Below are 15,834 nucleotides of genomic sequence, written 5' to 3'. Positions count from 1 at the left end.
TTACTTTCTACCAGGAGGTTTGGATATATAGCCCCATGAGGGAATTTAATCAAGCTTCAAATTATTGAGCTAATGATTTTTCGTTATTTACGCCATATTTCAAATTATCATTTTATTTAAATAAATATGAATTATGTAATTTTATGTGTTAAGTCTGCAAGAAATTATGTGCATACATAATAATAAATAAAATAAATAAAAATGTATAATTGTTTAATTTAAGCACTACACCTTTTCCAAGAGTACATCAGAAAGCGTCAAATGTACTTCAGATCAGTCAATTGTACTTTAAGGCAACCATTGGCATTCTAGTTACATTTGGTCCGGGCGTCATATTTTATGTTTTCTGAAGTATTATTGGAAAAGGTGTAGATTTTAACTTACCCCACTTATAAAAAATAAACCTAAATGCAAGTCCACAATTCAACAAAAAGTATTATGTAAGTATATATGCATATGGATATATCCACTCCATTTGGCATCCCAATAAAAACGTATCGTATTGCATTCATGTCTGCGAACGTGTTAATAAACAATGTGAAGTGATAAACAAGCATTTGTTGTACGTGTGAATATTATGGCAAAACATAGCATATTTCTAGGCAGTAGTGAAATCTAATAATAAAAGTCGTAAAACGGAAGTATCGAGAATAACTGAAATAAAACATTGACTAATTTCGAACAACGGGTTGCATTTAAAGTTCATAAAATTCTAAACTACTTATTAACTATATATGCACATATGTATGAATATAGTTTAAGCTTTTGGGTGAGTATTTTCTTTCTTCTAGAAAGATTAAAATAATTCAGATACGTTGGTTGCCTGTGCAACGAAAAGTGGGATGCCTCAACGGAAGTAGGGCGTTGCATTGAAATGGTCAAAAATGTCTGAGGTCAAAAATGTCTACGTTCGTCCCGAAAAAAAGCATTCGCGGGAAGTCATGCTTCATTATTACCTTTTAAAGAATAGTGCAGCTGAAACGTGACGTATGTTGATCAATATTTACGATACTTCCAAAGTGGCGATTTCGACATGAGTGATAAAGGCCCATCGTCAGCGAAAATAAATATTCATGCTTCAAGGGTTATGTTGTGCACCTGGTGGGATCAGAAGGGTGCCATCTATTATGAACTCCTTAAACCATCTGAAACCATCACTGACGATCGTTACCGACTGCATCGAGCTCTCAAAGGAAAGCGGCCGGAATGGGACGGTGGACATGACAAACTGATTTTGGTCTGGCTCAATGAATGGATGAAGTCAAAAGAACTCGTCAGAGGAAAGATGGAATAAAGTTATGCTTTCAATGGCACATACTTCGCATACTATCATGTATTATTTAATTTTTTAAATAATTCGTAACTTTGGCTAAGAAAGGACGGAAACTTATACCCATACCCAATATATGTACCTATTTTACTGAAGTTAGCTAGTTTGACTCATACAATAAAATTTCAGCAAAAAAAAAGCCAGTTTCAAGTAAATTGGAATAAAAGATTTATTTTTAAAAACTTTAGGTAAAACATTTTTTACATATAATCTCTGTTTTCAAATACAAAATTGCTTTAAAGGTCCATAATTTTGATTTTTTAACTGTCCATTTCTTATTCAATACTCTGCGAGCTTCAAGATCGATGCATGATTATATCGTATATGCCATCATGCCTTCGCCAATAATCAATTTGAAAGCACTACATGCTTACCGAAACAAGAATAATATACCTTTTAGCATAGGCAGTTGAACCCGAAATCTCTTTGAATACTGTATAACCTGGTAATCTACATACACCTCTACCTTCTTTCAATGTTTTCCACAAAGTCCCATCAGTAGCTCTTGCGGGGAAAATTTCTTTATTGCAAGATGTATCATATTATTGACATTCGGATAATTAATTTTCGGTTTCACTGCTATTTTGAATAAATAAACTCGAATTTATCAAAACAAAGCTCCTGTTGTTTCTATTTTAGTCTTGTTTTTTCAGTCTTGTTTTTTTTTTAACTTCACCATGTAGATGTAAAATATATATCAATTAAAATACCTTTTTCGATTAATTATCGAAATTATATTACCTTGGTAGACCAAATTTTTATTGCGAAAAATAGATTTTCTAAAAATATATTACATATTTCACCAAAAAAGCTCTGTTCACGCGATGTATAAAGCGGAATGAAGAAAGAGTTGGATAAATGAGACACCTTCTGACACCAGGTAACTAATAAATTGTTAAGATTTAGCATGAAAGTTCAAGCATCAGCTTTCTTTAGAATTCTGATAAGAACATTATTTATGTAAGCCAAAAGTTTCATTTGATTAAAGCAATTAATTGTTCAATCATTTTGACGTGATAACGTCTTATAATTCGATTTAGCCGGCTGCACGCACGAAAAAATGTGTCGTTACCTTGCTCATTTATCGTTACCTTGCTCATTTGTCGTTACCTTGCTCATTTGCCGTTACCTTGCTCATTGTCGTTACATTAAATGAACTGCAAGCGAAAGCGCGGAACGAACGACAAAGCAAACAAAGCAAACGAACGGCAACGTTCGACATCTTGCTCTCTCCTACTTAAGTGAGCGTATATATGTATGTATATGCGCATATATACATATATAAATTCACGTATTTGTATTTGCATATGCCTTCTTATTGATTATTATTAATTTGATTTACTTGAAGAATGTAAAATAAAACCAAGTTTGTTAATAATACCTGTTGTTTTAATGTTACAAGTCATATGGACATATTAAATATTCGAATCTATTCCGTACGCAAGCAAATGTAAGCTAATGTGCTTGAACTGCAAGCGAGAGCGCGGAACGAACGACAAAGAGCACAATCGGCCCCCGCGTTCGGCAACGTTCGACATCTGGCTCTGTCCTACTTGAGTGAGCATATGTATGTATGTATATGTATGTATATGCGCATTTGTATATAAATTCACGTATTGGTATTTGCATATGCCTTCTTCCTGTGTGCATGGTAATGAACCATTTCTCTGTTGAGAATAGGACGATGATAGAAAAAGTAGGAAATGAAAGGGAGTGTTTCGAGTGTAAAGTCTCTTGAAAAAGGCAAATCGATGATGGTGCCTCTTAGTGTTGTTGACTTATTAACGTCTGATGCACAATCGAAATTGAACATATCTTTCATGAATTTGATAAATGTTTCGTCATTTTTCACGTTTGTGTAAATGTAACTTGACCTATTCCATTGCAATTCCATTTACCTCCTCCTCTATATCCATACAAAATATCTATCAAAGAAATAAAATTAAAATTTTGTTTTGAAAATTGCAATTGCAATTGCATTCCATCAATATTTTCTTATGACGTTGTCACGTTAAACTATCGTCAGTAAACCGACTTTACAGACGACCTCTTTTTATGAGTCAATTTGGCGCAAAGCCGTAAAAATAGGTATACCATATTCGAATATGCGAAATGAGGGGGTCGACGGAGGTGAGTAACCTACAAGTATATTTCGTTACGTTACTAAAAACCAACATATGGAACATATGGGCTGCAAAGTCCATGGCCTAACTCTAGTTTTATTGCATTCACCTCTTTTTCAGTTAGTACTAACCTTAAAAAGACAGCTGGAAAAATTTCATGATATTCTATTCATTAGTTCGTGAATTATTTTGCTAAGAGTGACGCTACTTTTGTGATTTTCAAAGCAATGGATTAAAAAGAATTCGTGCAGTAATTTCGAACTGCTTCTCGATGGAAAAAAATACCGTTCAAGCGAAGAAATTGCTTGAAAAGTGTTGGCAGGACTGGGAGGACTCTATCAGAAACAACAATAAAACGATGGCTTGCTGACTTCAAACGTGGTCGTAGAGACAGCGATGCACATACCGGTATTTTGATAATCTAGGCGGCCAAAACTATTTTAACGTTTTTTATAGTCTTAAATACTTTTATTCATCATCATTTAGACAATGGACATTTTTTATTGAACTATTATATTATTAACCCTTAAATGACCGTAGTATCTTTAAAGATACAACCATTTTGTACTAGAATAAATAGAAAATAAATTTTTTTTTTGGGTATTTATAGGTTAAATTATATAAAATAGACATCATTATTAATGTTTTAATTATTTATTATCAAATGCCAAGTTAGTTTTTGTTTAAACTGTGACTACTGTGAGCCGTCGCATCCCCATTTACAAATAAGTTTCAGGGACAATCTTTCTTGTTCTTTAAGGGCTGAAAAAACTACTTCCAAATAAGTAAATGTAAAATCGACCAAGGGCTGTAAATCACATTCGGCACTAGTGCATGTAATTCTGATAGATTCAGTAGGCGGATACAATTCATTTTTTGCTTTTTGAATAAGTGTGTAGCAGGGAAAAATTTGTTAACATGTGTTCCTTATAACTTCGTACTGAGCACTTGTTAGATCAGCATCAATCATCATTTTCAATGCTTGCATTGGTGATAAAGAGTGCATTTCTTTTTTCCTAGTGTTTGAAAATGCCTTTTTGTATTTTATCGCACGTATCGGAGAGTTTTGAATGTCTTTTAATACTTTAGAAGCATCTCTCTTTCCACTTTTGATTAACTCTACTGAAGCAGGATGCATAATCAAGTTTTTGTCCTTTACTGTAGATCTGAGTTCTGCAGTTTTGCGTCTTTTAGATCTTTCACCTGAGTCACTGAAATGTTTCTGAGGACAGCCACATTGTTTCGGTATTGCTGCAACAGTTAATTCAAAACCTCCTTCCAACCAAGACTTGTACTTTGATAGGAAAACATCTTCCTTTTTATGTACTTGTAGCCACTTTTTCTTGATTTGTGATTTAAAATGTGAAAAATTGTGCTTAAGAGCTGATATCTGTTCGTCAGAGTATTTTTCACTTGACAAAAGCTCCTGTTGTAAAGAGTTTAATTTTTCGTCCAAATTTGGTAAATTCTGAGCTTGCATGCGGTCGAATATGTATTTTCGAGTACCAATTCGAACCCCTGAAGAGTCTTGAGAACCTTAAACAAACCAAAAAATAACAAGTATAAAAAACGCTTTTAAAAAAACTGTTCCATGAAACTTTTGAAATTCCACAATTAATTCATTTGCGGTTTTCTGCGGCTAATTCTACTTTATTCTACATCTTAAAGCATATGTACACAATCTGAAAAAAAAATTCAAGCTTGGACGGACTTGGAAGTATAACTTTCAGCTTAACAAATAAAAAAAATATGTGTAAAAAATCCGCTATTTCTCCTTGTACGGAATTCAATAAATTACGTTATTAATGAACAAAATCTATAAAATATTTATTAAATTTGAAAAAAACATACCTGAAGCTTCAATTTCCATCATTAAAACGAGACATATAACTTTAAATAAGTTAACTTTACTTTTTTGAAGATTTGTTGCTTGCCGAACGCCGAGCGAGATATGTGTAGAGTGATAAGCAATGAACTTTTGACTGCCAATACGACGGTAGCGCACGCGACGAAAAAGCGCGAGAGGGGGTGGAGTGAATACTCTATTGTGTTATCTTTCTATTTTATTCATTATTAAAATCAATTAATGCGTTTTCAAAATTGACTTTTGGCCGCCTAGATTATCAAAATACCGGTATGTGCGATGGTGTACCACGCAATGAACGTCCAAATGAGGCGGTAACACCACAAAACATTAAAAAAATTCACAAAATCGTTTTGAATGATCGAAAAGTGAAGTTGCATGAGTTGGCTGAAAGCTTAAAGATATCAAAAGAACGTATTGGCTTTATATTGCATGCGCATTTGACTATGAGAAAGCGCTGTTCAAAGTGAGTGCCGTGTTTGCTCACTGTTTTGTTTCATCAAGACAACGCACCGTCACAAGTCTATCAAAACAATGGCAAAACTACATGAATTGAACTTCGAATTACTCCCACATTTACCGGAATCATCAGATTTGGCTCCCAGTGACTACTGGCTGTTCACAGATCTAAAAAAATTCTCGCCGGTAAGAAATTGTCGCTCAAATGAAGAGATTATCTCTGAAATTGAGGCCTATTTTGAGGCAAAAGATAAATGGAAATTGCGTTATTCATCAACAATTTTTGAACAAAACAAAAAAGTGTTTTCTTTGTTAGGCCCAGGATTTTTCAGCCCATGTGTTATGTATTTAAAAAGTAATATTTCAGTTATACACATATGTATATACATATTATATTTAGTAAATCTACCATAGTATATCTAGTGTTAAAGTCGTGAACTGAATGTCAAAATGATTTTATTTGTTTACATTCTGATTGAAATTCATGGAATCACGCTCTAATTTTCTTTTCACAAATAATTCGCCATAGAAGTAATCAGCTGTGTTTAACATTCAAACTACCAAATTGCACAAACAAAGTACATGGATGAATTCGCATTGAACATTCCAGCGAAGTGCTAACAATCGGATAGATTAAAAATTATTTTTATTTTACTAATTATACGGCCGCCGTAGCCGAATGGGTTGGAATATCGGTGAAACACCAAAATTAAGAAAAAAAATGTCTAATAGTGGTCGCCCCTCGGCAGGCAATGGCAAACCTCCGACTGTATTTCTGCCATGAAAAAGCTTTTCATAAAAATATCTGCCGTTCGGAGTCGGCTTGAAACTGTAGGTTCCTTTAGGTACACCCGAAAAGGGTGTACGCGCCAATTATATATATACATATATATATAATTATACATACTTCCGGGCTTGAATATTAAAAACAAAATACAAAATTTCAAAAATTAAACTTTTCTAAGTCAAAAAAAGGTATATACATACTTGTTATTATAGATGGTAATCACGTATTTTACTATTATTTTTCTTCATGAAAAGCACATAATTTTACATTTCTTAAAATTGAATGGTTTATTATTTGAGATACACCAACTGACGATATTATCTGGCTAGATAATCAGCCCAATCACTGAATCCAAGTACGATTTTCGTAGATTCTACGAAAAATGGATCATTGAGTTCCAATGGCTAATGCTGAAAACAGTGAAGACCGCACGGAATCCCTTACCGCATGCCCTTACCGTGCACAAAAACTCACCCCCGAGAACAACTGCGTTCTTTTAATTACATATTTACACAATACATCGGTTTGTGTGTGTATGTGTTTGGTTGTATCTACACAATGTTGCCATTGATATTTTTGCTTACACACTTTTTCACACATCCGCGTTATTAGTTACAATTTTTCATTGTTTTATAAACCAAATCCAAAAACCAACAAATGCAAATAGTTCATTTATCTATAATTAACATTATTCAACAGTATTTTTAAGCTATTTTAACAAAAATTATCATTTTTCTAAGTTTATTTTGTAAATGATTTCGAAATGTACTGCTTGGCAACACTGTGAGGTGAGAGAGCAATCAGCTGGGTCGGAATTACGGAATTTTTTTAATAATCGTGAAATAAAATCTACGGTACTACGATACGGAAGGAAGGAACTTTTCGTTTACATGGGGTTCTCATTAGTTTGATCGAAATAGCTGAGTCGGAATTGCGTTTACGGGCTTCACTGTTTTCAGCACAAATCGTAAATTCGAAATTCGTAAAGCCATTCCGTAGATTTTTCGAAGTAATGTTACGACGAATTTTGGTTGCGGAAGAAAAGTTGTTAAATGAGGTGCAGAAGGAATGACCATTTCTATTTTACTTCTTTTTCTTCAATTTCCTATCCGTTGCTGGATGTTGGCGGTCGTATCTATTGATTTAAGTAACCTACATTTAAATGAGCGTACATACATGCCTACATAAATTACAAAAATACACCTACGAGTATAATTTTCACTACAATAGGACAAGTATGTAAGTAAGCGTGTATGTAGTTTGAAAACGCTGCTCTTAGACGGTATGAATGAGTTCTCAAATCGTCCTCAGTCCGACTCATTCGCGAATATTTCTGAGCCAGGACATCTGCTTCTGTCTGATGCCACACTTTCTTCTATTTTTCCTTTGGTTATTATTTGGATTAGCTCGAGCTTAGTACCTCGAACGATGTGTCCAAAAAATGCCCTTTTGCGGCGATTGATAGTTAACTCTCGTCGTTTTTCTTCTGGCATTTTTATCTTTTATAAAAATATATTGTAATAAATTAGAAAAATGTGAGTATTAAATTTAATAGAAATGTTTTTCTTGCTACGAAATTTTAAATTTGTTTGTGTCGAGATATAAAAATTTGGTATTTGATTTTGGCAGTACGTTTTTCTAGTTTACCTCATTTAGTGGCAGTAAATTCTTTCTTCTTTAACCTGATGTTGGAGAGCATCGTACGAGCCGCAGAACTTAATCGCTCAGGCACAATTTTTTATAAGAGCGTACAATTGCTGGCGTATGCCGATGATGTCTATAACAACCGCGCTGTTAGTTCTGCCTTCTCCAAACTGGATAAAGAGGCAAAGCGAATGGGTCTGGTGGTGAACGAGGACAAAACGAAGTACCTCCTGTCTTCAAACAAACAGTCGGCGCACTCGCGTATCGGCACCCACGTCACTGTTGATAGTTATAATTTCGAGGTTGTAAAAGACTTATTTTATTTAGGAACCAGCATTAACACCGAAAACAATGTCAGCCTTGAAATCCAACGTAGAATCTCTCTTGCCAACAAGTGCTACTTTGGACTAAGTAGGCAACTGAGCAGTAAAGTCCTCTCTCTGTGTAAGATTTTTGGACCTTTGCACGTTGGCAACGGCGAATATCGCAGACGATGGAACGATGAGCTGTATGAGCTTTACGACGACATAGGCATAGCGCAGCGAATAAAGATACAGTGGCTACGTTGGCTGGGTCATGTCGTTCGAATTGATACAAACGCTCCGGCTTTGAAAGTATTCGATGCGGTGTGGCGCCGGTTAGCACGAGAAAGAAACGACTGGCGCGCTTTGTTAAACTCGGCCAAAATCGCGTAAGCGGTTATAGCGCCAATTAAGAAGAAATTCTTTCTTCAAACACAGGATGCAATAAAGAGGAAGAAGAGGAAATTCTTGATGATTAGATTTTTTCGCTCTTACTGTAAGCCGTTTTCGATATAACAGCACTTTTCGACTTAATATGGTTCCACAGTCAAAAAGTTTATTTTTGATGTCTTACCGAACTTAGATGGAAAAAGGTGTAAGTAATTTTTACGCGTATACTGGCAAAACTTTATTGTAATAAAATTTGATTAGAAGAGAAGAAAATTTTCCCAGGTCACGGATCTTAATCGCGTTGGCGCTATTCGGTGGCGCTTTGGATTTGGCGTTTTTTCTTTTTATTGCTAGTTTTTTTTTTTTGCTTTACCTGTTTGTTTATACTGCACAAACTCTTTTAAACTGTTGTGAGTTGGTGTGGCTTATTTTTATTTTTTATTTGGATTCGCTTGTTCTTCGTTTTTAAAGGTTCAAGGATACAAAGGTTGGATACAAAGGCAACACTAAAACTTACGAACGACTTTTCGAGGTTTCCATAGCAACTAATTTGTCTCGAAGGCTCCTTTCATACAATTTTTGTCAGTGGTTTCCAAGCGAAATCGGAATGGTTTCATAGTTGCTTAACTAAAATTCTACTAGCAAGATATTTACTTAAAATATCCTCACAAAAATCCACTTAAAATGTTTATATTTTATTTCATATAATATAATACAATTCCTAAAAATGTACTGTACTCTTCTTAGTTGTCCACCTCTGCATACAACAGTTATTCTTATTCTTCTAATTGTTAGAATTACAAAAAAATTAATTCCTCAATATATTGTATAACAATTACTATTAATACCATGTATGATATTACAACAACTCATACTTGTCGTAGTGCATCAGTGGGCGTCGTAACGCCTCATGACCCAGCGTTAGGCACGCTGGACTATCTTTGTACATGCCCTGCGCCTCTAAAACCGCATGCGGTGCACAACGCCATGGATCGCCTGTCTTCACTTGCCATTTGAACAAACGAGCGCTCAGCTCCTCGAATACATGCTGATACTTTGCTTTGCCCATTAAATTGTAACGTTCCAATGAATCGGCCTTAATGTCGTACAGCTCCCATTCGGGTCGTTCATAGTAGGCGAGCAACGTCTTATACCATGGAAATTGTTGTTTGGCGATCGTTGCATTCAAAAGCTGCTGGAACGTAGGCGATGTGTAGAGATCTTGATCGATGGGGAAGTATGACCAAAAGTTTAGATTGTGTATCAGTTTGTAACGACGTGTACGAATCATACGCATTGGATAGTTCATGGTAACCTCATGGAAATTTTGACTTCCGAATATTGCATCACTCTCGATGGGCTGAGGTTCTTCGAAGAGTATTGGCAGCAGAGACTTGGTGCTATCACTGTTGGACTCATTCATATTGGGCGTGTAGTAGTGGAAGACATCCAAGACTGTGTCGAAGATGTCCAGAAGGCTTGACATGGCAGCGGTGGTCTCATGATGACGTGCCTTTGGTGTGGGCGCCGTGATAATCATTGGCTCACGCACGCCGCGTTCGTAGAGATTCGTACGTCCCCCTGGGAATGGTGGTCCATTGTCTGATGTGTAGATGACTAAGGTATTCGCATTAAATGACTGTGCAGCGAGCTCTTGTAACACTACGCCTACACCTTGATCCAAACGGGAGGTTGTCATATATTGTGCAGCTAATTCCTGACGCACCACGTCGGTGTCAGGTAAATGTGGCGGCACTTCCAAATTGCGCCAGTCATAATAAATCGGTTTCCAATCTGGTATTATACCCATTCCTTCCTCGCCAGAACCCCAACGTTCACAGAACTCTCCATACTGCGGTGTTATGTGACCACAACGATGTGGATCGTGAAATGCTACTAGCAAGAAGAATGGACGCGCTTCCTCTTTTGCTTTGGCGAAGAACTGACGTGCATAATGCCGTATGTTGGTTATATTGCGGCCAATCTGATTGATTGAGTGTTGCTCCTCTGTCTGCTCGAAGTCGAAGCGAAAGTTCGGACCAGGTCCAACATGTTTCTTGCCTATGATGCCGCTTAGAATGCGACCCTCTGACTTTTCGCGCAACACATTTGGCAACGACGATATGCCAGGTAGCACATTGAAATTATGTACGCTATGGTGAAGTCCATACATACCATTGCTGTGGCTAGCCTGACCGGTTAAGAGTTGTGCGCGACTAGGTGAACAGCTGCTCACCGAAGTGAAGGCGTTATTGAAGAGTAAGCCACGCGCTGCCAAAGCATCCAAATTAGGTGTCTGACAGAATTTGTTAAGGTATGCGCCCGACTCGAAGCCTGCATCGTCGGCTAAAAGTATTAAAACATTTTTTATTTCATCATTTGGTGCCGACGTTACACTTAGCGGGTAAAATACGTTGATAAATGCTAGGACTATGCATGCAACTCTCTGAAGTGGCAGCGACATTTCAAATAATTAGCAAACGGTTGGTTTGTTTATTTTCGATAATTCACTTCACTGATAAATTTTAACTATCAGCTTGAACGGCAAACAAAACAGCAACAATTAATGTATAGCCAGGCCCGCCATCTGCAACGAGAGTCGCTAACAAACTAACTAAATCCCATTTACTCAACTTGGATTTAAAGCTGAGCTCACTATACAAATACAGCCACAATTTTGCGGGTGAAGTGGGGTTACATTTCTTATCCCGCATGCTCTGCTATTGATTGCAACAATAGACTCCAACTGAGCCAGTTAAAAGAAGAAATTGGAACGCGATGTCATGCTGGATAAAAGTCGTAAGAGAATGTGCCACTGTGGTGCTAGTACACCTAATAATTGCTGAAAAATTAGAGTCGTAATTTTTGTATTAAAAGTACATATGTACATGCATTTTGAACAATGATATTTAGCCATTTCGTGGGTGGAACAATCAGTATACGTATAACTTTGGGTTATAATATCAGCTCTGTTCCAGTAAGGCAGTTCTTTAAAGATCAATGACTTTAATGACGGCGCATTGCCAGTTCCTACTCAAGCTCTCTCAAAACTCGTCGCGTCATTAAACATGTACATATGTATGTATTTCATCCACTTTACATTTACACTTTTCGATGACTGTGGAGTACGCAGTTCGGCACAGGCAGCCAGCCGCCATTAAAGAATCAGTTCATTAGTATAAAACTATTTAGATACAATAACGTTGTGCTCATTTGCCCACAAATGTTTGACTTCTTTTGAGTAGCAGGGCGAAAATTTGTAGCTTTCACAATAAATAGTTTTCAAGGTCCAACTCTAGCAAGAGTCGGTGTTTTCCTAAAAGAGGCACTGGCATTGGTACGATCTTGCAAAGACATCAAAGTTAAAATTAACGTCCAAAAGAAATGTTTTGCAAATATAGTTTTCGATGAGTAAATTATTGTTAATAAAAAATAAAATAGTTTTAAAATTTAAGTAGCATTTTTATGTATACCATCCTCGTATTCTATTCTCGAATTATAAGAAGATGTACTACCACAAGACTTTGTCTTACTATGTACAAAACAAATCAAACAAATTGAATTGAATTGAATTATCCGTTTGAATTCATACTCTTTAGACAAAGGAGCAGCCTGATTTTCGGGGTTTATTGCTGGCATTGATTTAATCGAAGTAATTTTGAGCCAGCGAGAATTTTCCACTAACATATGGTATCTAAAAGTACGTTCTGTGCTTCATATGCAGTGATTAGCAATAAATCCCATTCACATATGGCAGATTAGCTACAAAATTGGCAATCAGCTGTCAAGACTGTTTTGAAAGGGTCTTCTTCATAGAAATTGGTATGATGGAATATTTTGTTGTTTTTGGTTTGCTTAATTATTAACGATATGAAGAAAAGACAAGGAGAAGCAATAGTTAATTTAATTCCACAATTTTCTGCTAGTAATGACAGTTGGAGGAAATCCGTAAGCGGCGTCTACTGAGGTTACAAAAATTATGACAGGTCAAAGCGACTAAGGGCAGATGTTTTTTCTGTAATATGAATGCATAATTAACAACATCTAGCAAAAATTGTATTAGAATTATGTCTACAAACTTCTTTTCTTTGTCGACATCAATTTGATTTAGTTTTTACTTTGAAGTTTCTACTAACATTCGTAATAAGAATTATATATAAGAAGTATATTATAACACAAAAACTCAGGGTTGTACGAAAAAAATATCTTTATAATTAAAAATTATTTTATTATCTTCGATTTCAGGAGAGAAATTTCGTATGGGTTTTTTTCCTTGTTCACTCCACTCGGGAGCATAGGGCCTCGATAAGACTCAGTCTTGGTTGGTTTCGTTAATCTATGTTGCTTTCTGGCAGGGTAGGTGCTTAGCCTGTCGCTAATTTTGTATGGGTAATCTAGCTTTTTGTTACGGATTGGGAGTTAAGCTCGAAAAAGTAGATAATGCAGTTAAATGTGTACCTATAGGGTCCGGCACTCAAGGTGTAACCAATTAAAAAATGCCATAAATATACTTTGGAAAATTACCTTTATTCAATTCAAAATAAAACATTTGTGAAAATAATACAAAACTAAGAATCAATTTACTTTTGCTCGATATGACCACGTTTTGCCTTGACTGTGGCCTTGAGATGGTCCAGAAACGAATCGCAAGCTGCCCGAATGTGACTTGCAGGTATTTTGGCCCACTCGTGGACAATGGCTTTTTTCAGCGCCTCGAGACTGGTGAATCTTTTAGTTCAGACCTTGCTCTCCAAAACGGTCCAAAGAGAATAATCCATCGGATTCGCATCTGGTGAATTTGAGAGCCATTGTGTGGACGTTATGAAGTTCGGAACGTTGTTTTTAGTCATTCTTGTTTCACTCAAGCTTTGTGAGACGGTGTCGAGTTCTGGTGAAACGTCCATGGTCTGCCACCGAAATATTTGTCTGCCCACGGCTTTAAAGCAACCTCCAAAACACTTTCCCTATAATATTCCGCATTTATCTTGACACCAGGCTCGATGAAAACAATTGGAGAGCGCCCATCTGCAGTTACAGCGACCCAAACCATTACCTGTGGTGGCTGCTGCTTCCTGGGGGCCAATCGATAACTCAAATTCTCGTATGAACGGTCGGTCAAATAAAACCTATAGTTTTGGGAGTTTACGAATTGCACAATTTTAAGTATTTTTTCGTCAGAAGACACAATGCTCGAAAATTGACCGCTTTAGGCCAAGCGAAGCAAGTCTTTCGCTCTCTCAAGTCTGACTTGTTGCTGCTTTGGTGTGAGATTATGCGCCTTTTGGATCTTGAAAAGCTTGACTTTGAGATCATTTTTCAGTATACGGCAGATGCTGCGGTCAGATATTTTCAGTTATTTCGCCATTTGATTGGCCTTTTCGTCGGGGATTTCGCTTAAGTCGCTTCTTGACTTTTTTAACCATTTCACGTGACGTTGCAGTCTTTTGATGACCACCTCCATGACGTTTCGTGATGCTACCAGAATCCTTGTAACGAGTAATGGTGCGATAAACAAAAACTTTACTTAGTTTAAGGTGCTCGACCTCACGAACTGTGGCTGGTTGTGATTTTCCAGCCAAATATAATGCAATCACACTATTGCGTTTGAAATCCATTACTGATTTTCTTTTTTCAAAATGCTTCTGCGCACTTGTAGACAATATTCTTTAGTGTCATTTAGCCAACTAACAGACAGCTGATGCCCATACAGTTACGGCCAACCTGTCTACTACAATTCGCATTCATTATTATATTTAAATTTTATATTATGTGCAGATTTGTTTCTTTAACGGCTCACTGTTTCATTACAAAGTCTTTTCCTCATTAATAGAAGTGAATGTTGGGTTTTTAAATTCATAAAAGTTGTATTTGTAGGTTGAATTCATGTGGAGAAGGTAGAAAGTGGCAAACACGAAAAACGCCAGAAAGTGACTTATTTATTACCTTACGTTTATATTTAACCCTTCATTGATCGCTTTTTTTTCCAATGAAAAAAAATGTTATTCGTGTATTTGAATATGTTCGACTGTTACACGTTAAATTATTATGTGTTATATGTTAATTTTTTTTTTTTTTTTGACGGTAGTAAAAGGAGAATATCTAAAAGAGGATATGAAATAATATCGCTTTGTAAACATTTTATACTAAATTTTACGGAAAAGTGCATTTGTCCCATATGAATTCAATGGTTATTTCAAAGCTTTGGCGGCACGGATGCATGTTAAAAAAAAATGTTCTCATTTTGCTTGGCCGTAGAACAAATTTAGGGACGAGCATCTAGAAAAAAAATTTTGTTGCGCATTCTAGTAGGCGTGCATACGACGCTCGGGTTTATTTCACAAAAATATAATCAAAAACATCAGGCTTTTTTTTATTTTGTACTTATATTTTAAAGGTTTAAATTGCTTAAAACAAAAATAACAAATGACAAGTAACGATATTCAAGCACGATTCATTCATGTGTCGTATGTCGTAAGCTACGGCGACACGCTCATGCATTTGCTGTCCAGCAGCTTATATGTATGTGTGCGTGTCGGGGGCATGACGCTTGCCCGCGAAAAATCTAAAATTTTTGATTTTCATCATGCAAAAGCCGACAACAAGTATGTGTGACACCCAACAAGTACGTGTGTCACCCGACACCTATTTTGACATCTTCTTTTTAGTTCCCTCATATACATAACTACATTTATGCCACGGTAAAGTTACGTTTTTTTTCAACTCCACTCTAGCAATCTTGTATTCTATCAATCTTGGGGAGGTACGTTTTAATTATTTGAATGATTTGAAAGTACGCAGATTTTCAGCTGAATACACAACTTCTTTCTGTCAGGCAGATTCTATTTCAACTGTTGCAGTTCAATATACGCGGATAGAATTCCAATACATGTATACGAGTATCTTACATGAGCATGTATGTATGTAACCTGTTCTCA

The 15,834-nt window shown here is 36.2% G+C and overlaps 1 protein-coding gene across 1 annotated transcript; it reads right to left on the bottom strand.

Annotated features, from left to right (window-relative positions):
* Positions 1-9,314: 9,314 nt before the first annotated feature.
* LOC129253279 (N-sulphoglucosamine sulphohydrolase) lies at positions 9,315-11,525 on the bottom strand. Its single transcript, XM_054891582.1, has one exon. It carries the CDS (start codon positions 11,361-11,363, stop codon positions 9,759-9,761), a length of 1,605 nt encoding a protein of 534 aa, XP_054747557.1. The 5' UTR covers positions 11,364-11,525; the 3' UTR covers positions 9,315-9,758.
* Between the last annotated feature and the right edge of the window lie 4,309 nt (positions 11,526-15,834).

Source organism: Anastrepha obliqua, chromosome 1, assembly GCF_027943255.1.
Source record: "Anastrepha obliqua isolate idAnaObli1 chromosome 1, idAnaObli1_1.0, whole genome shotgun sequence".
In the NCBI taxonomy this organism is placed as follows: domain Eukaryota; kingdom Metazoa; phylum Arthropoda; class Insecta; order Diptera; family Tephritidae; genus Anastrepha; species Anastrepha obliqua.
Note: the sequence above shows the minus strand (reverse complement) of the source record. Positions and strands in the feature narration are given on the sequence as shown.